Genomic DNA, 26,595 nt, shown 5'->3' on the forward strand with positions numbered 1-26,595 from the left:
ATAAAATTAAATAGGAAAAACCTATTTTTTTAGGCAACATTTCTAATTTTAGTTTATTTTAAGTACTAAAACTACTAAAACAAATAAAAGAAAAGAAAAGAAAAACTGTATAGACAAGAACTAATAAAAAAAACAAACAAAAAAATACAACAAATGAAAATTGAACAATAAAATAAAAACTTTTTCAAGATATTAATAAATACTATATTAGTCATCAACTCTCAGCAAAATGCTATTGCAATAATAATAATAATAATAATAATAATAATAATAATAATAATAATAATATAGTTGGTTAGACACAAACACACACAGATGTAAAATACATTATACCCTAAAATATACATTTTATATATATATATATATATATATATATATATATATATATATATATATATATATATATATATATATATATATATTAGGGGGATAATGTATTTTATCCTGTATATAATTATACATTTTAATAAGGCTACTCACACAGCAGCACTGAATAAAAATAATAGACATTTTACATTAAAATGTAGTTAAAATAAATTATTTATGCTACACTGGAAAAAAGGTAATGCAGGTAATTCTGCATAAAATGACAGATCATCCCTCAGTTAAACGCTGGTTCATAAACATATAATAAAGAATAACTGTTGTTACGTTGAATCTCGTGGAGCAGAACTGCAGGTGTTCTTACCTCCAACAGGAAGTCAGAGGAGTCGTGAACACACATGACCAGACTTCCTACACGCAACATGTTATTTACATACGAGAAACTGATCAGGCTGATTGTAGCCAGATGATGAACGAACATAATGAGGAAATCCTGCAGATACACAAGAAATACGTTAAACACAGTAATACTTTACCAGCGTAATACGGAAATATTATGCAAATTAAATACTAAAGTACAAGAATGTTTTTAACAAAATTCTTCTTCTTCTTCTTTCAGCCTGTCAGGTTCCCTGTGTAAACAGAAGCTGAATTCTCCAGATTTGTCAAATAAAGAGGAACAATATCTCTGTTATGATTGCGCTGTGACGACTCACTGTAACTATTACACAAATCTCTCACCACATCACAGATCACGCCGCAGGCTTTCTCTTAAACAAATGCGGGAGCCACACCCTGAAGATGGTCACCAGAGTCAAACTCGCATTATTTGTCTTTACGAGTGACAATGGTGAGACTGACAGAACAACAGCAGACATGTGCGTCTGACAGCTGTTGAAGTTCACTCATTCTGACGAGAGATTCCCTTCACCTCTCTAATACACTGAACTAGTTCATATCTATGTCACATGACAAAACTGCTGCCGCGAGACTGTTACGTTGAGTGTGTAAAACAACAGTCTGTGACCTTATCAAGCCAACATCACATTTGAGATGAGGTAGGAAATTGAGAAGGGAGAAAAGTAAATGAAATAATAGGATTAAAACACAATAGTTGGCTTTTCAGTCGCAAACACTGACCTTTCTTTTGATGTCTGTGAACTGTGAGAACATGAGTGACCAGTAGAAGGACAGTTCTGTTACATAATAATAATACAGGCCTGAGGTCAGCACCTATGGACACACACACACACACACACACACACACACACACACACACACACACACACACACACACAATTATAAAGCAGAAACTTCATACGAAGAAACTGTTAATTTTTTTTGCAGTGTGAAATTTCTTTTATGCCTACCATGCACATTTAATTCCTAAATCCTCAAAATAAAATAAATAAAATAAATGGAGTGAAGGTCTATTTAGCCTCCGTTTTTTTTTTTTTTTTTTTTTTGCAGTGTGAAATTTCTTTTATGGCTTCCACACACATTTACTCCTTAAATGTGAAAGAAAAATTAAATAAAATTAAATAAAATAAAAACAAAGGTGATTTTAGGATATTTTAGATTTTTTTTTTGCAGTGTGAATTTTCTTTCACGACCAAACACATTTACTCCCTAAATTCTCAAAAATAAATAAATAAATAAATAAATAAAAAATAAAATAAAATAAATGGAGTGAAGGTCTATTTACCCTCCATTTTTCTTTTTTTTTTTTTTGCAGAGTGAAATTTATTTTATGACTTCCACGCACATTTACTCCTTAAATGCTCATTATAAATTAAAAATAAAGTAATAAAATAAAATAAAATAAAATGGCAATTTATATTATGACTTCCATACACATTTACTCCCTAAATCCTCATTATAAATAAAGTAAAAAAATAAAATAAAATAAAATAAAATAAAATAAAATAAAATAAAATAAAATGAAATGAATGGAGTGAATATCTATTTAGGCTCTTTTTTTGCAGTGTGAAATTTCTTTTATGACTTCAATGCACATTTACTCCTTAAATCCTCATTATAAATAAAGTAAAAAATAAAATAAAATAAAATAAAATAAAATAAAATAAAATAAAATAAAATAAAATAAAATAAAATAAAATGGAGTGAATATCTATTTAGGCTCTTTTTTTTGCAGTGTGAAATTTCTTTTATGACTTCAACGCACATTTACTCCTTAAATCCTCATTATAAATAAAGTAAAAAATAAAATAAAATAAAATAAAATGGAGTGAATATCTATTTAGGCTCTTTTTTTTTTTGCAGTGTGAAATTTCTTTTATGACTTCAACGCACATTTACTCCTTAAATCCTCATTATAAATAAAATAATATAAAATAAAATAAAAGTAATTTTAGGATTTTTATTTTATTTTTTGCAATGTGAAATTTCTTTCATAACCACCATTTCCTCATTATTATATATATTATTTTGCATTCTCCATTGTGATTCTCATTAAAAGTTATGAAGGCATTTATGTAATAATTATTATACAGCAATGCAATCATTTATATTCTTAATTATGGATACATTTTTTTTATAGATAATGAATAATGAAATAATTAATAATGCATTTATAATGAATTTAATGAAATCAAAATTCTCATGACAAATACTACCAATACTTTTAAATATATTAATATAATAAACAATTTAAATAATATATTACATTGGGGTCAACAATTATTTATGTAAAACAAAATAAAATGTATGTAAAACAATAAATTTGTTGCTTTTGTTGTTGAAAAAGCACATTCTTCATGGGTTTCATGATGTTTCTTTTACATGCCCTTATATTGTCGACGGTTCACACAATTTAAACAACTGGCAAAAGATTCCAGAAAATGTCAAAATTCACTGTCAAGATTCATTTGAACCTACATTACAAATCTGACATCACTTTAAGCATTACCTGATAGGGGTAGTTGTACCAGCATTGTCTCGTATCCCACATCCAGGGAGACTATGACACACACACACATAGATAATTTAAAAAAAAATTAATATAAATGGCCCAAAAATGATGTATGTATATAATTCTACACCTCTCAGTTAAATTAACATTACTAAAACAACCCATAAGCACTCACAGACGTGCAGAGCTGTAACTCACCTGCCACAGGAAATGGATCCCGTAAGTAAATATATACAGATAGAATGTAAACCTCCACCTGCAGAGAAATCAGAGCGGCTGTCAGATCAAGCGGGTGTGGAAAACAAATCACAGTTACTCAAACACACACACACACACACAGAAGGAACAGTGCATTGCAATCAAAAAAGAAACATTAAAGCATTTGTTTTTTAAAAAATCCAATCAATCTGATCAAGTGTGATGGAGAAACGTGGTGATTTGTGGGCGGATCTTTTGTTTGCCAACAAATGCATTTGATATTGCTAAATCAGAAAATACAACATACGACTCTGTTTACAAAATATGATTCAACCTGTTCTTTTAACATCTAGAGCACTTCCACTGTGGTCTGGTGAAACTATGATGAGATTGAGTGTTAACTACTTCAAAACATTCCTCAATAATGAACTAAACCAACCAGCTCCAAGATGAATTATTAGCTTGTGTACTACTCTAACTTGAAGCATGGTGTGGTGCAAATATTGCTGATGAATTCCTCATGTGAACGTGTAAAATCTTCACAATGGAGGTTTTGACTGGCATATTTTCTGTCATTATAGTCTATGAGCTAATGTACTAGCATGCATGTGTGCTTGCAGAAAAGAAAACCTACATGCTCTCGCAAAACTTGGTTCTTGTGCTAGGTTTGTCCTGGTTCCGCCGGTGCCGGAACCATCGCTGGACCTTCCGCACATCCCAGTCCAGCTGTTTAGACAGACCTTCTAAATGTCGTGAGTCCGGGGACTAGAAGAAACAAAGAAAAAGTGTTAAAAGTGCAGAAATGTAATTTCCATCATATCTCAGATTATTCTTCAGTCTGTTGTGGAAGTGAAGGTGGCGGAAATGACATTTTAAGCAATTTTTTTTTAAACAAAATGGCTGTTTTTGAATTGCTAAGTTTAATTTCATAGCTACAGTTTTATTTATTTATCCCAAATACATGCAATTGAATAATATTCTTACACTTTTTGCACAAAATTACAACTTGACTGGAAATGACTTGCAGTAAAACGTTTGTTCTCAATTGATATTTACCTTAAACTAACTTTATTTTCTTTACACATTTCATGCATTATATCTCAAGACACTTTTGTCTACTTGGTAAACAAGCATACCTACCTTTAATAATACTTTATAAGGTAAAGACATTTTTTTTTTTGTAGAAAATAGATAATTTGTGTAAATATTTATGTAAATCAAACAATACATGTCTTTAATTTATTTTAGTTTTAAATTAAAATAAACAATATATTTATTATAGTTTTTTTACATTGTACGCTTTATAGTCTGTGTCTGAGACAAAAGTCAATAAATACATTATAATCAACTCCTGTGACACAGGATACGTCTACAGTAATCCGGAGACATCCGGAGACCTCATCCACAGTAGCGTGTTCAAGTGTTTTACAAAAGTCCGCACGGAAACGTCCGAAAACACTTAAAATCACCTTCCTGTGCATGCGTAAAACATACTAAAAGCTCACGAGTTGATGCAGAGAGAGGAGATATAATAAAGTTCTCACGCTATTCTTCTGGCATGATCATTTTATTAGTATAATTTTTTTTTTTTTGACAGGGACAATGCACAATAAAACATTAACCCTGTATATAACAGGGAGAGATTGCACCAGGTTTTAGCAACTTGCTATTTTCCACCCGCAGGCAGGTAGATAAAACATAATTAAATGAACAGTTACTAAATTCACAGTTATACAAAATATCAATTACAAAGTTATGAATACACACATTTCCACATCATTAAAACAATTTACCCCCCTCCCACCACCTTTTATAAATAAGTATGCCTCCCACCATACATACACACTCACACATACACTCGCAAATGTCTACAAGTTTGCTGTGACAGCATCCAATGTTTTGTGCGACATGAGAATGTTTTAAAATCCGTACGTGTAATCGGCTCTGTAGGAAGTGTGTGCCATTGATTCATGGCAATAAAAGAAAAAGATGATTTACCAAAAGAAGTCCTGTGTTTAGGAATACAGCATCTGATCGGGTAGCTCTTGTTGTTTTTTCTGAGCAGAGTGTAACCATTTTTTTCAAAGGAGGAGCAGTAGCATTATGAATAATTTTAAACAATAGGCATACATTTGTGTGCATTATTAGATTTTTAAAATGTAAAATACTATATTTGGTGAGTATCTGACAGTGATGATACTGCCGTGTTTTTTTGTCGTGAATCTTAAGGGCAGTTTTACATAATGATTCAAGTGGTTTTAGGGCTGTTTTACATGCCTGAGACCAACTTGTCATGCAATAGAAAAAATGTGGGAGAATCATTGCATTTAAATATGCATGTGATGCTTCCACAGTAAGTGAGTTTCTTATGTAGTTTATAAGATTAAATTTCAGTGTGTTACTCAGCTTTTTAACATGATTTTTAAAACTAAGAGTATTATCAAGGGTAACCCCTAAATATTTAAATTAATCCACATTTTTGATTTTTTGCACATTTACTAAGATTTCAGGATATTGTATAATATTAGTATAACATCAGGTTTAAAACGCAACTGTCATCATATTTTGCCACGCAGGACAGCAAATGTGAGTAAATTCAATGTCATCTTTGCAGGAATGTAATATGAATATTCTACAAAGGAGCATTTATCTTGAGCAATACTGTAAATAGCAGGCACAACAATGCCAGTATAACTAGCACTAAAGCACTAAAGCACTAAAAGGTGAACTGACAACCGAATTTAGCTGCAGTGTGTACGTGGCCTATGGGTACAATATGCGTCACATGAATAATTTTCAAAAACCACCACACTACAACGTGAAAAATGCGTTTTCAAATTTATCCACTTTGGAGAGCGTTTTCAAAAAGCTCCATTTCCTTGACAAAAACGCTGTCTCGGTATGGAGGGAAGGCCAAAACAGAGAGAAAAAGATGCGTTTTCAAATGAAAACTATTAGTGTGGACAAGGCCATAAATAGGTTGTTTGCAATCACGTGGTTCTGGTGACGCGCGAAATTCCGGTGGAGGGCAAGCAGTGAAAATTAGAATGGAAGAGATGGGGAAAAGTCCTTTCTTTGCTGGTTTAGAAAGGTACAAAACAGAAAATCACAACATATGTTGGACGCGATCCTTATGTTATGAAGAGGAGCGACTTTTCCGCTGAATTAAAAGACTTTCCTGCCATCGAGGAGGCAGATATAGAGGATGTGAAGCTGCCGTCACGTCGCGTTCAGTTCTAGTCTGGGTTTGTTTATATCGCGCTGCCTTTCTACTAACTTAGTGAAGTTAGAGCAGTATTTTGATTTTCTGTCGTGATTGTGAAAAATGTCGCCATTGTAGGTCATTTATGCCGAATCGAGAATTGTAATAATAGGAACTCACGATATTGTTCGTGGGAAAAAAAGGACGGTAATACAATTTTCGCCTTGGTTGAGAAGGTGAGGGAAGACGACTAGCAAATGTAGTAATGTCACTAAATAAACCCACTGCCTTTCACTCAAAATAATCACATACTTTGCTGAGTTTTGTATTTGGTTTCTGTAATAATTAACATTATGTTTTAGAATATGATCACTCGGCTTGTGAATGATTTTAACTTGCACACAGCCACTTCAAAACTGTTCACGAGCTTGATTTTGGTTGTCATTTGTTGAAATAAATACAAAAATACAGCGTGACTGTGTCCTGAACGTGACCCTCCGATTCTCCTCCATGGTCATATGGGAAAGTGAATATTTACAAAAACATTAAAACTAGTTACATTTACACGCTTCCAACAAATAAATGGATCGACTTCTGTCAGCTTGTTGAACACATTTATTTTATTTGGACATTTTCTACCGATGGCTGAAGCAGCAGCGCGTGACACTGTTCTCATGGTAACCAGATCAACATTGTGAACAGAATACTACAAAACTGAAGTGAAAATACCAAATTATAATTAAATAGGATAAAATATCTTCTCCTCCCTGCAAACGATAGCATGAAGAATGTGAATATTTAACCAAGTCAAAAAGGTAAGCAGGTATCCATATTCATTTAAGTATCAGCAGACGCAAAACGGTATAAAAGGCGACAACTTTTAAAGTTAAAAACGAAATAAGTTATAAAAAACGGTATAAATTATGTAAACGATATAAACACCTTCTGGGTTCTCGATTTTATCAGCCATAAATGACGCAAAACATGCAAATTTTGAGTTTTTGATAGGATTCCTATATAGAAAATACACTCCCTGCCCTCCAGACTCATTCGTGCTGCTGCTGTGACGTCATGTACAAACAACCTATTGACTTTAAGGGATAGTTCACTCAAAAATGAAAATTATCCCATTATTTCCTGACCCTCAAGCCATCCTAGAGGACTACCTTCTTTCAGACGAATACAATCAGAGATATATTTAAAAATATCTTTGCTCCTCCAAGGTTTATAATGGTAGTGAATGGGGGGGTGAGATTTTGAATTTTTTTTTAAATAAATGGATAGATGCATTTATTTTGGGATTCAAAATACCATTACAAAGCTTGGAAGAGCCAGGATATTTTTTAATATAACTCTGATTGTGTTTGTCTAAAAGATGATAGTCATATACATCTAGGATGGCTTGAGGGTGAGTAAATCATGGGATCATTCTCATTTTTGGGTGAACTATCCCTTTAGGTTCATAAGTACATGAAAATCCCTGAATTTAAATGACAAATCCAAAACGAACCCACATATTGACAGCTTTTTTTACGCTGGCCAAATAAATGATCAGATAAGATCTACACCCATAACAAAACGCCTCAGCTCCACAGCTGATAAGCAAGATTTACAGCGGTCCAACAAAATGGGTCTTTGAAGTCATTGGTTATTGTAAAGATAAATGTTACAGCTCTACACCCAATAGAGTCTCTAGTCTATTCATCTGTCTGGTAATGCTAAACCTGTTCGAGGTGTATCTATGCACGGTTTCTCGGCTAAAGTTGAAGCACTGCATGATGACATTGCTTTGATGGTCTCATAAAACACAGCAGAGGAGCAACAGGTTCATAAGAGAGAAAAACCAGGAATAAGAGACTGAATAAATGTTTATGATTAAAACACATTTTATCATATTGCTATTGTCTTCTTTTATAAGTTTTAGGAGTTTGCTTCAGGTTGAACCAAAACACACCTTTCAGCTTTGGTAAAATCACTGTAATGCAAGTCTTATCACCTTATTTTCCATTACACAAAAGAATACCTTTGTGATAGATGTAAACACTTTCTCCAGGACGGCGTTGGGCTGAGCTCTCCGACTGAACTCCGTCTGGATCTGAAGGAAGGAGGCACATGGACCAGCGATACACCTGCAGGAGAAGATAAAGAGGTCCTATCTATCAGGACAGAACTCAAATGATTTACATTTCCTACTAATCTACATTCAACTTCTGTGAAGTGTTTCATATTAAACGGATTTTATTTTGATCTACTTTTCTTCTTGTCAAACCCACATTGACATTTAAAGCAAATTAACATAATTTAACAACATTTGACCACATATTTTTCAGAAAACGGTTCTAATACACCCTTGTACAGGTTAATGTACATTATGAGGCAATTAGCAGTGCTATTGACGTTTTTTATTGCTCATACTTAGTTTAGTGATGTGATAACCTTCTAACACTACAGTATTAAACTTCAGTGTGTTACTCATCCTATACCGTTTGTGTTACAAACATGAGCGATTCCTCAAACTGTTGAGTAGAGGTGCTAACAATGGACGTACAACTTTCACTAGCTTGAAAAACACACATCAAAATCATCCCAAAACTTAGAGTTAAAAGGGGACAGGATCCTCCCTGAATTCTCAGGTGAGATTTCTGACCTATAACTCAACATTTAGTAATTTAGCTAGTCGGTTCTGAAACACATTGTCTTCGTCAGCAGCATTTCTGAAGCAGTAGAACAAGACGTTCATTTGACTCATGCAAAACCCAGCTACATTCCTAAAACTCCACTGAATGCAAAGCAAATCATTCTGACTCACTGATTAATGAACGCCAGCAGCTGCTGACAAAACTTAAGGACGGGAACATCTATGAATGTGGCACTTCAGATTCGTTTAGATCTATAAACAAGTAAATCAATGAAAACTGACAGTGGATAAAGGAAATTGATTTGCATCAGGTCTATCTCACACTATGACAAAATCAAGTAAGAATCGAATACATTCATGTCTGTTTAAAGCTGTAAAGAAATTGAGGTTTAAAGGCTTTTCATAAAAAGATGTTTCATGTCTGTGGTGCAACTAAGATCATGTGTTTTAGCCATTTATAGTCTGATTTCTTTTAAAATGGTAAACACTGGCGTTTTCAAAACACTGCACTGTTTTAGCATCCCAAACTGCCTGATATAACCACACTGATTCAACCAATGATGTGAGTTTTGAGTAGGAAGATCTGTTTATCTGACCAATGGCAGACAGAGAACGTATTCAGGGAAACCTGTTCGAAAACAAAAACCAAAACTTTTCAGCAAAAACTGTTAAAAAGTTTCTGCAGTTCAGTTCTTTTAATCCGTTTTAAACTATATGAAACATTTAAAGATGCCATCGAATGAAAAATTGAATTTACCTCGGCATAGTTGAATAACAAGAGTTCAGTACATGGAAATGACATACATTGAGTCTCAAACTCCATTGTTTCCTCCTTCTTATGTAAATCTCATTTGTTTAAAAGACCTCCGAAGAACAGGAGAATCTCAACATAACACCGACTGTTACGTAACAGTCGGGATCATTAATATGTACGCCCCCAATATTTGCATATGCCAGCCCATGTTCAAGACATTACACAAGGGCAGAAAGTCTGGATCTGTGCACAGCTGAATCATCAGACTAGGTAAGCAAGCAAGCAAGGACAATAGCGAAAAATGGCAGATGGAGCAATAATAACTGACATGATCCATGATATCATGATATTTTTAGTGATATTTGTAAATTGTCTTTCTAAATGTTTCGTTAGCATGTTGCTAATATACTGTTAAATGTGGTTGAAGTTACCATCGTTTCTTACTGTATTCACGGAGACAAGAGCCGTTGTGATTTTAATTTTTAAACACTTGCAGTCTGTATAATTCATAAACACAACTTCATTCTTTATAAATCTCTCCAACAGTGTGTAATGTTAGCTTTAGCCACGGAGCACAGCCTCAAACTCACACAGAATCAAATGTAAACATCCAAATAAATACTATACTCACATAATCCGATGCATGCATGCAGTATGCATGACAAACACTTTGTAAAGATCCATTTTGAGGGTTATATTAGCTGTGTGAACTTTGTTTATGCTGGTTAAGGCAGTCGAGAGCTCGGGGGCAGGGGAGCGCGAGATTTAAAGGTGCCCTAGATTGTTTTTTTTACAAGATGTAATATAAGTCCTAGGTGTCCCCTGAATGTGTCTGAAGTTTCAGCTCAAAATACCCCATAGATTTTTTTTTATTAATTTTTTTAACTGCCTATTTTGGGGCATCATTAACTATGCACTGATTTTTTCAGCACGGCCCCTTTAAGAGATGCGCTCCCTCTGCCCCACAAGCTCTCGACTATATTACATCGCATAAACAAAGTTCACACAGCTAATATAACCCTCAAATGGATCTTTACAAGATGTTCGTCATGCATGCTGCATGCATGCTTTGAATTATGTGAGTATTTGAAGTATTTATTTAGATGGTTACGTTTGATTCTGTGTGAGTTTGAGGCTATGCTCCGTGGCTAAAGCTAACATTACACACTGTTGGAGAGATTTATAAAGAATGAAGTTGTGTTTATGCATTATACAGACTGCAAGTGTTTAAAAATGAAAATAGCAACGACTCCCGTCTCCGTGAATACAGTAAGAAACGATGGTAACTTTAACCACATTTAACAGTATATTAGCAACATGCTAACGAAACATTTAGAAAGACAATTTACAAATATCACTAAAAATATCATGATATCATGGATCATGTCAGTTATTATTGCTCCATCTGCCATTTTTCGTTATTGTTCTTGCTTGCTTACCTAGTCTGATGATTCAGCTGTGCACAGATCCAGACGTTAATACTGGCTGCCCTTGTCTAATGCGTCGAATGGGCTGGCATTATGCAAATATTGGGGTCATACATATTAATGATCCCGACTGTTACGTAAGAGTGTTTTCCGGAAGTCTTTTAAACAAATGAGATTTACATAAGAAAGGAAGCAATGGGGTTTGAAACTCAATGTATGTCTTTTCCATGTACTGAACTCTTGTTATTCAACTATGCCAAGGTAAATTCAAATTCTGATTCTAGGGCACCTTTAAAGGGGCCGCACACTCAATCGGTGCATATATAATTATGGCTCAAAATAGGCAGTTAAAAAAATTAATAAAAAAAAATCTATGGGGTATTTTGAGCTGAAACTTCACAGAGACATTCAGGGGGACACCTTAGACTTATATTACATCTTGTTAAAACTTGTTCTAGGGCACCTTTAATTGGCTGATTTTCTACACACTTTTAAGACAAAAATGTTCACTGAAAATGTAGCTTTAGTACGTTTTAAAAGTTTTAGTAAAAAAAAATGTATGTAGGCAAATACTGCCGTTTACTACTACTTATTGTTAATTTGGTGAAATTTCCAATAGGCTAAATTAAATGAAATGTAGTTTCACACTATTATATATGGAAGCTTGTTTCTGCCACTAAATAAAAAAATATAAAAGGTAATTGTGAATTTTTTCTCACAATTCTGACTTTTCTTCTCACAATTGCAAGTTATAGAGTCAGAATTGCGAGATATAAACTCATAATTGCGAGTTACAAAGTCAGAAGTTTTATTATGTCAGTCACTCAATTCCCTTTTTAATTTTTATTTCATGGTGGAAACAAGCTTCCATAATTGTACAATAAAAAAGAATGAATGTTAAACGTTGTAGTTGTAGTTCATTTAATTAAAAAAATAATGTGGAAAACATGAATTTTACTTTTTACATTTAACATTTTGAATCTACTTTGCAACAAAGGCTTGTACTAAAACATAAATACAGAAATATAGGCAAAAAAAAAAAAAAAAACATTCAAATCCACTGCTGAAAAATATTGTCTCACGTCAAATATTTAAACAAAACTGTTCATGATACCAAAAACATCAGTTAATTGCGTTCAAAGTTCTTAATATAAAAACTCACTCCACGTCTCTCAACCAATAAAATCAGAGCAGTGAGCAGCTTAATAAACACACCGCTCCGTAATGAACCTATATACTCAATGGCCGTTGCAGCAATGTGTTGACAATGGTTGTTTTGAGCAGTTCATTAACCCAGAATTGGCACACGCTGGTGAACTATGTCTCCAGGCCTGTTAAACTGTGCCGGCAGCCCACAGACACTACCTACTAAACTGTGGAATCTAACACTCACCAAAAAAAGCAAACTTTACCAATATGTTTTAATTAAAACAGGGAGGAAAGACATTTTAAGTGTCTCATTGCAGAAGTGCACCAGAATTAGTATTGCTGGCTTGCACAAGTCTAAGATGCAAACCATGTTGTGTAAACAGTGACATTCCCTGTCTGACACATTCGCAATATTCCCTTTATGACGACAGGGTCAAAGTGACAGTTGGGTCTGAACTAAATATTAGCTTGCTGACCGGAGCTTTGCTTTGGACAATGCTGAAATCTCAGCTAGTTCAACCAGTCGAGCAACAATACAATCTCGGCTAGTCTCAGACGTCGGCACTGCCAGCCTCAGCAAAAAATCTCATTCATTAAAGCTAGTAGCCGGACTTGACCCGTCGTGTCACGTGCCCGTCTGTGTTGTGTTTCAGAGTGGGCTGCACTGGTGGGCCGTCTGAAGACACAAATGATCGGCTCCAAGAAAACAGAGGGCTTTTCCTACTTTGAGACAATAGAAAGCCTTGTCACCGCACACACGTGATCTTTTGTTGGGTATATAAAGCCGGATATTTGCACACAACTATCAATTTAAACTGTAAAAATGGCGTTTTTCCTCAGTATTTGTCCTGTTTACTACACACATTTACTTGAGATGGATTTTATGAGTTTACTGAGTACTTAAACTAAGAAAAAATATCTCAGTATTACCTTTGAATGAAGTATATTTGAATTTTTACTTGTTTTAAAAAAAATTCTCACTTATTTTTCTTTATATCTTAAGTCATTTTGCCTTTCAAGTAAATGCATCTTGATTTAAGAATGTTTTTGTGTACTGGAAAACAAGAACATCACTTTTTGAAGTGTATACTTCTTTATATGGACTCTGAAAGGGAAGTGTAGTATTTCTATTCAGTTTGAATGAAAAGTTATCAGATAAGGTTTTGAAGACTTTCTGAAACAAACAATGAAGACCCAAAAATTGACTATTAACAAAGAACAGCATTAAAACTCGGGTTTAGTGTAAAGCAGAAGGAAGTGTGGCATCTGTAACAGTTCAGGGTCGAAAGCTAAATGCTTGAGTCTTGCAGGTTACATCACTGCGGTCACACACGTCATTTCTGGCACAGATTTTGCTGATGTTGTCATAGTAGGGATTCTGAACTGTTCAAATTTTGGCTGTTGTGTTTCAGCACTGCATGCAACCTCGCCGTGCCAGGATAGACGGGCTAATGATGTTTGGCATTTTCTCACTAACTCGATTTGCGTCTCTGATAAGTGAAACTTGACCTGACTGTGTCCTGAGAGGGCGGAGACTCATTCTGTGTGCCAGGCTAACATGACACCAAAAAAGGGACTATGGATAACTAAATGGCCAATAAAACTCTTTCCGCAGGTGTCACAGACGAGGCTTAAGATAGTCCTAGACTAAAATGCATGTTTGAGCTGTTTCAAATGAATGCAACTTGCACTGACATATCTTAAAATACATCAGTGCCGTTGTTTTATCTCAATAAAGTTTTTTTTCATAGGCATGTTTATAAAAGCTACTTAAAGGGATAGTTCACACAAAAATGAAAATTATCCCATGATTTACTCACCCTCAAGCCATCCTAGGTGTATATGACTATCTTCTTTCAGACTAACACAATTGGAGATTTATTTAAAAATATCTTTGCTCTTTCAAGCTTGATAGTGGTAGTGAATGGGGGGTCAAATTTTGAAGCCCAGAAAAATTGCATCCATCCATCCATCCATCATAAAAGTAATCCATACAACTCCAGGTGGTTAATAACGGCCTTCTGAAGTGAAGCGATGGGTTTGTTTAAGAAAAATATCCATATTTAAAACTTCATTAACTAAAAAATGCTGGGTTAAAAACAACCCAAGTTTAATAAATAATAAATAATAATTAAACAATTAACATTAAATAAATGTTCACCTTTTGATTATTATTGTTGCCTCTAATAATATTGTGTCTGATTTTTTATTTTAAACCTATTTTGGGTTCATACAGTCATTTTTAAACAATAGTTGGGTTAAAACAACCCAATCGCTGGGTTTGTCCATTTTCAACTCAACTTGGGTTTTTTACCCAGCATTTTCTAAAATGTATAATAACTAGCTTCCGGCATACGGCCATATGCATCAGTCTGCGGTGGAAGAGTGACCTCTGACCCGATGTAACGACGAATGCAGAAGTGCAGAGGATAGAGCAAAACAAAACACTGGTCACAAATCAGAAGTCTAAAACTATATATTTTTTAAATGAAATGTTGGAGGATTTCGATATAAGAGAAGAGGAGCTGGAGTTTGTTTCACAGCGCTATTTGTTTGAACCACGAGAGGCGACTAAGCTTACGATACTCCAACATCCTGCGTCTCTTGAGCCGCAAGTCGACTTGTATGTGTAAGATCATCTGCCGGAAGCTAGTTATTTGAATTTATAAGTTTTAAATATGGATATTTTTCTTACAAAAACCTATCACTTCGCTTCAGAATTAACCCCCTGGAGCCGTGTGGATTACTATTATGACAAAAATCGATATTTTTTAAATATATCGCCGATATATTTTTACCCCCCCCCCGAGTCATATACACCTAGGATGGCTTGAGGGTGAGTAAATCATGGGATCATTTTCATTTTTGGATGAACTATCCCTTTAAATGTCCTAAGGACTAATCCTGGTTTAATCTAAGCCCTGTCTGTGAAACCTTTGACAGCTCAACGTTAACTTAAATAAAACAATTAACAAAATCCTGATAATCACATTCACAAGCATTCACTGTTAATTTCTTAATAAGCTAAAGTTATGAATAATATTCACTGACAACGTTTAGATTTAATTACAATTCTTTAATCTTTAGAAAACACAAAATTTGGGTACAAATACAATTTTGATTCTTTACAAAATGAGTGAATGCACTGAACTTTGGAATGATTCAGTTTATGAACAGTTTTTTTTTTATAAATTATGTGATGCATTTTGGAAATCAGACATTTGATTATTATTCAGTTCAAGAATCAAGAATTGTGAGGGATTTACATGCACCAACTTCAATTCGTTTACAATTCATTTCTAAATTATGTGATGCATCAGTAAATTAAAATTTGGTCACAACTGGATTTTATTACAATTTACTAAATAGATTCCCAAAAGATGACACATTGACACAATATTTGACTCAGGAAAACCCACAGTTCAACAGTTGTCTGCAGGAGAACTAGCATTAACTATTCAGTGATAGACTGAACTCTAGAGGAGAGGATCCTGGAAACGGCTGATGACACATTTCCAGAACCTAAACCTCTTGAGCAACCGCCTCTGAATGCCAACGTCACTCCCGAGGAGTCATTATGATCTGATGTTATCGGCACGACAGTTGAACACATTCCTTTGAGAGAATGAGCCCAAACAAGAGTTGCGTGAATAAGACCTTGTGCAAGTGTGTGAGTGTGTGTGTGTGTGTGTCTGTGTGTGTGTGAGTAATCATTCTGGTGCGAATGAAGGTTGAGTGAATGTCCTCAGGGAATAAAGAAACACAAAAAGCATTTGAAATTGAGCCAATAGCACACTTAACTTGAATGTTAAATATTTTCTGCCTAAAGATTTAGATTGAAAATCTGGGGCCAAGCACAGATTTCTCAAATATAATATTTTGTATAAATAAGTAATAAAAGTGTAGTAAAAATCAACCACTGGGACATAAATACTCATAGCTGAAAATACAATCACACAGGTCTCAGGTTTAGATGGTAACATCAACACTATCTGTGGTCTGCAGTCACGGCTGATGAATAAATGAAGAGAGAGAGAGAGAGACTGCTGATGTCATCCTGACCGACTGCATGCAGACGTCCTGATGAAACAAGACCAACCCCCTCTAGACCAACTAGGCTAATTGGCCTCTTCAGGGGCTCGGTTGGACCCGAGACATGAGGACATAGTGAAACATGACAGGGGTGTGTGCCTGACAACGCTCAACAAAAGAGGTCCAATTCACTGAGAGCCAATGTAGTATGTTCATGCATGACACTGAGCGACTGCGGTCTGCTTCACAAACCATGAAGCGGCACATCAACTGATATTGATGTGCCGTGATAGACAGGAACATTCAGAAACAATGTGAATGTTCCTGTCTGGATTCTCAAGAATTGCCAATCCACAAAACCAAGCTTTAGGTTTCCCTCAAGGTAAATTTAACTACTGAACAATTATACCTACTGAGCCCCTAAAGGGACATGATGGTGGAAAAAATATGAGATAGGAGGAAAAACATTTGCATTCCTCTGAGAATGTTTGTGTTCACTCGCAAAACCTTTGCGTTCCCCCGAGAAACTTCGCGTTCACTCGCAAAACCTTTGCGTTCCCCCGAGAAACTTTGCGTTCACTCATAAAACCTTTGCGTTCCCCCGAGAAACTTTGCGTTCACTCGCAAAACCTTTGCGTTCCCCCGAGAAACTTTGCGTTCACTCATAAAACCTTTGCGTTCCCCCGAGAAACTTTGCGTTCACTCGCAAAACCTTTGCGCTCCCCCGAGTAACTTTACGTTCACTCGCAAAACCTTTGCGTTCCCCCGAGAAACTTTACGTTTACTCGCAAAACCTTTGCGTTCCCCCGAGAAACTTTGCGTTCACTCGCAAAACCTTTGCGTTCCCCCGAGAAACTTCGCGTTCACTCGCAAAACCTTTGCGTTCCCCCGAGAAACTTTGCGTTCACTCATAAAACCTTTGCGTTCCCCCAGAAACTTTGCGTTCCCTGAGAAACTTTGCGTTCCCTGAGAAACTTTGCGTTCCCTGAGAAACTTTGCGTTCACTTGCAAAACCTTTGCGTTCCCCCGAGAAACTTCGCGTTCACTCATAAAACCTTTGCGTTCCCCCAGAAACTTTGCGTTCCCTGAGAAACTTTGCGTTCCCTGAGAAACTTTGCGTTCACTCGCAAAACCTTTGCGTTCCCCCGAGAAACTTCGCGTTCACTCGCAAAACCTTTGCGTTCCCCCGAGAAACTTCGCGTTCACTCGCAAAACCTTTGCGTTCCCCCGAGAAACTTTGCGCGTTCACTCGCAAAACCTTTGCGTTCCCCGAGAAACTTTGCGTTCACTCGCAAAACCTTTGCGTTCCCCCGAGAAACTTTGCGTTCACTCGCAAAACCTTTGCGTTCCCCCGAGAAACTTTGTGTTCACTCGCAAAACCTTTGCGTTCCCCCAGAAACTTTGCGTTCACTCGCAAAACCTTTGCGTTCCCCCGAGAAACTTTGCGTTCACTCGCAAAACGTTTGCGTTCCCCCGAGAAACTTTGCGTTCACTCACAAAACCTTTGCGTTCCCCCGAGAAACTTTGCGTTCACTTTGCGTTCACTTTTGCGTTCCCCGAAAACCTTCACTGCAAAACCTTTGCGTTCCCCCGAGAAACTTTACGTTTACTCGCAAAACCTTTGCGTTCCCCCGAGAAACTTTGCGTTCACTCGCAAAACCTTTGCGTTCCCCCGAGAAACTTCGCGTTCACTCGCAAAACCTTTGCGTTCCCCCAGAAACTTTGCGTTCCCTGAGAAACTTTGCGTTCCCTGAGAAACTTTGCGTTCCCTGAGAAACTTCGCGTTCACTCGCAAAACCTTTGCGTTCCCCCAGAAACTTTGCGTTCCCTGAGAAACTTTGCGTTCCCTGAGAAACTTTGCGTTCCCTGAGAAACTTTGCGTTCCCTGAGAAACTTTGCGTTCACTTGCAAAACCTTTGCGTTCCCCCGAGAAACTTCGCGTTCACTCATAAAACCTTTGCGTTCCCCCGAGAAACTTCGCGTTCACTCGCAAAACCTTTGCGTTCCCCGAGAAACTTTGCGTTCACTCGCAAAACCTTTGCGTTCCCCGAGAAACTTTGCGTTCACTCGCAAAACCTTTGCGTTCCCCCGAGAAACTTTGCGTTCACTCGCAAAACCTTTGCGTTCCCCCGAGAAACTTTGCGTTCACTCGCAAAACCTTTGCGTTCCCCCAGAAACTTTGCGTTCACTCGCAAAACCTTTGTGTTCCCCCGAGAAACTTAACGTTCCCCCGAGAAACGTTACATTCCCCCGAGAAACGTTACATTCCCCTGAGAAACTTCCCCGAAAAAAACATTTTGCGAACAAATGCAAAACATTTGCCAGAGAACGTAGACACGTTGATATACAATTTTTCACCCCATCGCCTATTTTTTTTTCAATCACCATATCCCTATAGGGGCTGTGTAGATATCAATCCAAAAAAAATAAAAATTCTGTTACTTGAAGTAAAATAAATGCTAAATATAATAACATTAAAAAACAATTTTTTTAATCTAGATGCCACAGCAACATTTCTCACTTTCATTTAGTTTAACTTGATGTATTTAAATAACTAAATTAACTGGATAATTCATTCATTGAAATAAAATGAATAAAAAACGTATTAAAAAAAAATAACAAAAAAAGAATTAAACTTTAAAATTAAAATGAAATCAGAAAATCTAACAATTCAAAACTAATTCAAAAAATCTAGTAATGCAATTTGCAGTAACAGCATATCAATGATACTACAAATCACATGGCTACATGGTAAACCTTACAACCTTAAAGACAAAGACACCCAAACAGAGCAAAATTGGACCCAAAGCAAATGTGTCATGGAAAAATTCACTTTATATACTTCAATCTTATTGTTAAAAACAATATTACAGAGATATTTCAAAGTATCACAGTTAGAAGAAGAAACCAACCACACTTGGGCCGATACCCTGCGTCTGAGCTAGTTCTGAGGACTAGTTTCGCTTGCTATTTTTAGTAATTGCCACAAACCATGAGCGAAACTTGCCAAAAGTACATTTTAAACCGTTTGAACAGAACCGGTGTGACCGGCGTTCAAAGCCACCAAATACTTCTACATCAACTGGATTGTTAAGAAAATAAACTCCTAAAGAAGTTTCTCCTAACAGGTTCCTCAAGATCTTCATACTTGTCATACTCCACAACAAACCCTAAAAATCTAAGTTCCTTTTGGAAGTAATACCTTGTTGTTCCATTCAAACACCATGAAACATGAAAACATAGAGTAATATGCTAAACAGTACCATCTAACGCCACAGTAAGCATATCAGACTCACTTTTTCTCATGCACACTGGGTTTTAGATGTCAAACGAGATCCCACCCACCGAACATTCAGCTCTGGAATGTTTCTCCAGTCTATTCTTAGTCCTAAATCTAAAATATTAGTTCAAGACGCTGAATGCGCTTCCTGCAAAAACCCAACAGCTGATAGAGCGATGGTGGATCTTGCATAACAAAATCATGTTATAACACCTTGGGTTTGGTTTGACTTATGGTGAAAATTAGAAGCGGGTTTATTAAAGGAGTGGTTCACCCGAAAATTATGATTTTGTCATCATTTACTCATACTCAAACTGATAGATCAGTCCATATGAGTAGTGCACTCTCTTCTAGAAGCATTATGATAGTATAGTTTAACGAACAAACAGAAATTTAAAGGATTAGTTCAGTTTTAAATAAAATGTTCCTGATAATTTACTCACCCCCATGTCATCCAAGATGTTCATGTCTTTCTTTCGTCAGTCGAAAAGAAATTAAGGTTTTTGGTGAAAACATTCCAGGATTTTTCTCCATATAGTGGACTTCAATGGCCTCCAGATGGTTGAAGGTCAAAATTACAGTTTCAGTGCAGCTTCAAAAAGCCTTAAAAGATACTAGACTAGGAATAAGGGTCTGATCTAGAGAAACCATCGACCATTTTCAAAAAAAATACAACTGTATATGCTTTATAAACATAAAATATCGCCTTGCACGTGCTTCCGTTTTCCACATTCTTCAAAAAGCTTACGCCTACGCCTTCCCTATTCAACTTACGGAACGAACGCGGCGCCAGTTTCATTTTTTCCGTAAGTAGAATAGGGAAGGCGTAGGACATACGGCGTAAGAGTTTTGAAGAATGCGGAAACCGGTAGTACGTTCAAGGTGATATTTTGTGTTTATAAAGCATAAAGTTGTATTTTTTTTTCAAAAATGAGCAACAGTTTCTTTAGATAAGACCCTTATTCCTCATCTGGTATCTTTTAAAGCTTTTTGAAGCTGCACTGAAACTGTAATTTTGACCTTCAACCGTTTGGAGTCCATTGAAGTCCACTATATGGAGAATAATCCTGGAATGTTTTCATTTTTCGCTTAGCAGACACTTTAGTGTTTTTCAGAGCTTGGCAAAGCGAGTCCCCATTCACTTTCATTGTATGGAAAAGAGCAGCGTGTACTTTGTAACAAAGCTCTCCTGTCGTGTTCCACATATGAATGAACATCAGAAGGTTTGCAGGAAACGTGGGTGAGTAAATGATGACATAAAAAGTAGTTGATTTTTGAGTGCACTATCCCTTTAAAACCAAGCTTTCCCACAGTGAGACACACTCATATGTCACTAGTACCATTGAACTTAGCTAGAATTCAAAGCATGCTTGAGACATGACACTTTACTGTTCATGGACCACATGCTAAATCAAAGGTGTGGTATTCATTTGATTTACCATTCATTTCTGTCAGATATTATAGACTCCAACACTTCAGCTCAACAAAGGAAGCACGAGTGGGTTTGTAAAAGTAGGGCTGAAATAAGACACATAAAAGACTTTGAAGCAATGAACAATACATGAAATCCTCTTTTCCCGAGTCTAGGCCTTAATCTGGTCAGCTGACAGATGCATCTGGTTGGGAGTTCATGACCAGGAGGCTTGAAATTTCTCTTATGTTCAACCAGCCTAAATGGACTTCCCAAAACAACTCATTTTAAAAGTTAAGACACGTGCATGCATAACCAAGCATGTGATGCGAGTTTAAAAGACTGAAATTGATATATCAGTTAAGTTTAGGCTATTTTCTTGATGATCAAATGAATGCCAAACACATAAAAAGCCTTCCATCAGACATAAATCATACCTCTCGAAAAGGATCCGTACTGCGAAGATCCCTAAGGCCAGCGGCAGCGCGGAGAACAAGTGGCCGGCTTTCGGGTACTCCACCCCGGGCGCGGGGTCGGCCAGATCCGCCCAAGTGACATTGTGCGGAAGCCAGAAGCGCTCGTTCCAGAACCAGGCTGAGAGCGCAGCCATGTTAGAGGAAAAACTAAAAGATCCAGGGAGAGGAGAGGACGTATAGAAAGAAAGTATGCGGGTGAGAAACGATTCACCGCCCCCTTTCTCCCTCTCTCTCTCTCTTCCTCTAGTGTGTGTGGTTGAGTGTGGACGTGTTGAAGGTGTTTCCACTCCCGTGATGCGGCTGCACGAGGAAGTGTGCGAACAGATCTCGCTCGCGCGATGTGTACTACGTAGACCACAAACGGTATTACGAAACTAAATGCTCGTTAATAATACATAAAGTAAATCTGTTATTGTTCTAGCGTAGAGTTTTAAGAAATTGTCGTTTATGCATTTTGGCTGAAACTATAGTCAGCGATCCGAATCATATCTTTTGAATTGATTCTTTTTCATAATTTGGTCAAACTGATTCTGAAACAGTAAACTGTTAGATTTCACATATCATCAACGAAATATTTTGCTCGAAAATGTAGTGATAAACAGCATGAAATAATTCACACAAATAAATCAGTTCTTTGAATCGATTCTTTTTAGGGAGCCGCGTGAACGAAGCGATTCGCTCAAACGAATCATTTTTGTCAACGCGTCGTCATGACAACGTCAACCGCTTGTTATTTGGCGCCCCGGTGTGGACAAACTATGAACAACAACTTGACATCATCGGTCAATCGCACATGTCGACGTTTACCTCATTGAATTTAAAATAAAAATCTTTGATGTCAATATCAAGTTTATTTCTAGAGCACAATTTAAAACAACTTAAAGTTGACACAAGTGCTTTAATACATAACAGTAAATGATGAGTTAATCTCTATAATAAATGCCAAGGAACACCATGGCTAATTTGTGGTTAGGCTACCATGGAATAACTACAATAACCATGTTTTTTTTGTTTGTTTGTTTTATTCGTAGTAAAACTGGTTGGTTAATTTTGGTAACGGTAATTTTTGTAAGAGTAATTTTATTTTATAAAATTATAAAATAAGTTTAATGTCTACAATCTACCCTTCAAGGAATCAGCGGCGTCACGTGACCAGTGAATTCACCTAAACTTAAGCGCCGCCTAATGTTCAAAACAGAAAATAACCGTAAAGGTTTTATAAAAAAAAAAAAAAAAAAAAAAAAAAAAAAATAGGACAGTCTTGAAATTACTACATGCCAGGCTTATTACTGAAAATATTATTAAAAAATGTAAAACATATTTGCATTTTAAATTAAACTTTCACTTTAAACACAGTAAGAGCTAGGGCTGCACGATTAATCGTAATTGAATCGAAAGTGCGATTATGACATCGCAAAGGCTGCGATTTTTAATTAAATATGTACACAGCGTGTTAGTGAAGAGCTGCTTTGTGATCAGTAGTAAATGACGCTTCATCTGAGAGCACTGCATTAGAAATGCAACACACGTCAAATATACAAACTTTCCAAACCATGAGAAGCCTTTATGAACTTCTTTTCTAACAAAAAAAAAAAAAACACATTTAATGTGTTTTTACTCCAAGCTCACTTCATAACGTCAGGTGAGTGTTTGAAATAGCATTTTGATTAGCATTGGATTATAAATATACTGTATTATTACGGAAATACCTGAGAAGGCTTGAAAAAAAACAACATTTTTCTGGAATAGTGTTTGTTATATTGCGTATATTTGGAGTATTTGGAGTGTCTGCTCAAGGGCGCCCTCCGGCGTCCAGTATGAAACAGACATGTTTAGCGCCAAGTAAAGCTCACTCAATCCTATTCAGGGTAAAAAATAGGAAAAATAATTCCTCTCTCTAAAAAACTTTGAGGGGAACATATAATCCATGTTTTTCTCCAGCGTACATAAGTGTACAGCGTTTTTCCCCCCACAGTGGATGTATAAGAGGCACGTAGTTCATATTAAATACATGGACTTCATTTTTGATTTTGCATACCTCCTGACAAAAAGTAAAGAAATTGAGACAGATTTTTATCATAATATAATATTTGATAATAAATCATTAGACCTTTCTAATGATTTATAGACATACTGCTTGCATGTTAACAGGTAACCCCACATTTTGTCATACAAGATTTAAATATTTTCTAATTATTATAGTTATTTATAATTAAATACTAATGCTAAATACTTTAATAATGAAAGTTATTACAACAGTAATATTTCTTATTTGGTTTAATATTTTTATTTAGCAATAATGATGATGATAATAATAATAATAATAATAATAATAAAAATATTAGTCAAAATAATATATTAGCACACAATTTTGGGCCAAATTGTGCAGCCCTACAAACAAGCAAAACAAGCCTGGTATTGTTTATTATTATTTTTTTCATGTTTTATTAAATCGCAAATCGCAATTTTAACCAGAAAAATCGCAGTTACATTTTTTCTCCAAATTGTGCAGCCCTAGTAAAAGCCTAATAAACCTATTTTTATATATATATATATATATATATATATATATATATATATATATATATATATATATATATATATATATATTAGCCAAGGTAAAATTTCAAAGGCAAAAAGATTTGTTTAGTTTACATTTATGTACTAAAAATACTCAAAATAAAATAAAATTAAAATGTATAATTCTATAAACATAATTAAAAAAAACAAACAAACAGTAAACAGATGACAAACAAAAATGGCCAAAAATTTACTTTAAAATAGAAAATATAATTTAAAAAACATTCAAAATATTATTAATAATAATAGTATATTAAAGATACTAAAATAACACTGGCATATGCTTAACAAGCAATCTTTCTACTGGAAATATAATTTGCTTAAATAAAAATGATTTATAACATTTAAACAGTTTATTTAAATTCAGCACAGACTGTTACATTTATTCTAGTGCTGTCACATCGATTCATCACATCTAACATACAATTTTGTAAACGTGTGTGTGTATAGATAGATTACATATTTACAAACTTTTATGTTAGATGCAATGAATCGATTTGACAGCACTATTTTATTCATGATCTTTTATCAAAAACAATTCATATGCCAGTAAAAATGATAAACTTATAAATCAAACATTTAAACATACAAATAGAGTGCAAAGTGTCAGCCAATTTTTCAACTAAGAACAAAGTGCAGTAAATGGTAAGAATTTTGTACTACAAACCAGTTTATGATATTGATTGTAAATTAAATATACCAGTTTCAGTATCAAGCAGCATAACAGACTGTTTTTGTACACCTACAAATAACTCGAAGGAATGAACTAGAAGCGTCACACATTCAAGTTACAAATGGCTGCACCATTCAGAAAATAAGGTGGATGAACTAAAGTATTTCTCCAGTTCATTTTCTCCATAAGGATTTCACATTCTTTAATAATGAGTTCAAATGATCCAAACAACCAGCTTTGAGGAGTATATTTTTATTAAACATTTCAGATATATATATATATATATATATATATGTATGATTTAAGGCACGAGTGATTTACATTGTATGTTCTTTGGCCTTCAACATGTGATGAATGTTTTTTTAGACTGTCTGAAGATTAAATAAGGTAGGAAACACTTGTATATATGATCTCAGCTTCGTTGTCTCAACCAATAAAGTCTAAGCTTTGGCAAAGAGGAGAAGACATGAGCTGAATCACAATAATACAATAATAATAAAAAAAGTGCATGAGAATGGGGTATAAAGGTTTAAGACTGGTTTTAAGACTTCATCTTTTAATAGGAAATGAAGCCCATAATGCATTGTGAGTGAGAAACATATGGGAAAGGTAGTAATTTAAAGGGATTTTGTTACTGACAACTAAAGTGGCTTCAACAGCAGCATTGACTAATAACCTGAGAGCTCGCTGGTCAGTCTTAAATATTTATAAAGAAGATTTATACACCATTTATACACCATTGAATACTGAATTCAGTTTCCAGTATCACAAAGCATGTGTTTCAAAAGTTTATCAAAAAGGCTGAATGCTACAAGCAGATTAATAGTGATATAAATATAAAGACGAAAAAAGCAATCACACCATGGGCATATTCTTCGTACGTCGCTAACTCACTTAGCTGGATTTTGACTCATGGCGATTTGGCATGATCTTGGATTGTTCGGTTCTTCGACGGTTCTGGACTTGCTGTCATAGCAACAGGTCCGTAAGCTCAAACCTGCTCGGGAGCAGGCTTATTTCATGTAAACAGGATTAGATTGCATCTTTTTAAGTGGAGGTGATGCTTAAAGTCTGTCCCAGCCACTGCTACTTTCCCACAAGAGTACCCTAATGTAAACCAGGGACAATAATAATGATTTAAAAATAAATTTGCAAATAATATTATAATGCCGTGTAGTGTCATAATATAGACACCGACAGCTTTACTCTTTGAGAGATTCATTCGTAAGGGAATAATTACGTAATAATTTTTATTGGAGTCTTACACACATGATGTACAGATGTCTATGCCATACATGCATTTGTGAATTTGAACCGCGACAGATATTATGGGAGTGGCTTGATGAAGCGCAGGAGATGCAGATACTTGATCTTGACCCTTAAGAAATTTTAATTAATGCTGTCAAATATGCTTCAAAGGTAAATTAGTTGCCAATTACAACATTGAAATAAAAAATTGCCTGTACAAATACTAGAAATTGTGAATATAGCCTAAATAATTGGGTAATCATGTAAAAAA

The 26,595-nt window shown here is 35.3% G+C and overlaps 1 protein-coding gene across 1 annotated transcript in view; it reads right to left on the reverse strand.

Annotated features, from left to right (window-relative positions):
• cers5 (ceramide synthase 5) overlaps positions 1-22,151 on the reverse strand; it is a 28,859-nt gene extending 6,708 nt beyond the window's left edge. The window contains exons 1-7 of the mRNA XM_048182395.1: positions 21,785-22,151; positions 8,680-8,785; positions 4,089-4,219; positions 3,455-3,512; positions 3,254-3,304; positions 1,465-1,557; positions 689-817 (exon numbers count right to left, since the gene is read on the reverse strand). Coding sequence (XP_048038352.1) covers positions 689-817; positions 1,465-1,557; positions 3,254-3,304; positions 3,455-3,512; positions 4,089-4,219; positions 8,680-8,785; positions 21,785-21,957 — 741 coding nt within the window. The 5' untranslated portion in view covers positions 21,958-22,151. The remainder of the gene's footprint in view (positions 1-688; positions 818-1,464; positions 1,558-3,253; positions 3,305-3,454; positions 3,513-4,088; positions 4,220-8,679; positions 8,786-21,784) is intronic.
• Between the last annotated feature and the right edge of the window lie 4,444 nt (positions 22,152-26,595).

The sequence above is a fragment of the Megalobrama amblycephala genome, linkage group LG2 (genome assembly GCF_018812025.1).
Source record: "Megalobrama amblycephala isolate DHTTF-2021 linkage group LG2, ASM1881202v1, whole genome shotgun sequence".
In the NCBI taxonomy this organism is placed as follows: Eukaryota; Metazoa; Chordata; class Actinopteri; order Cypriniformes; family Xenocyprididae; genus Megalobrama; species Megalobrama amblycephala.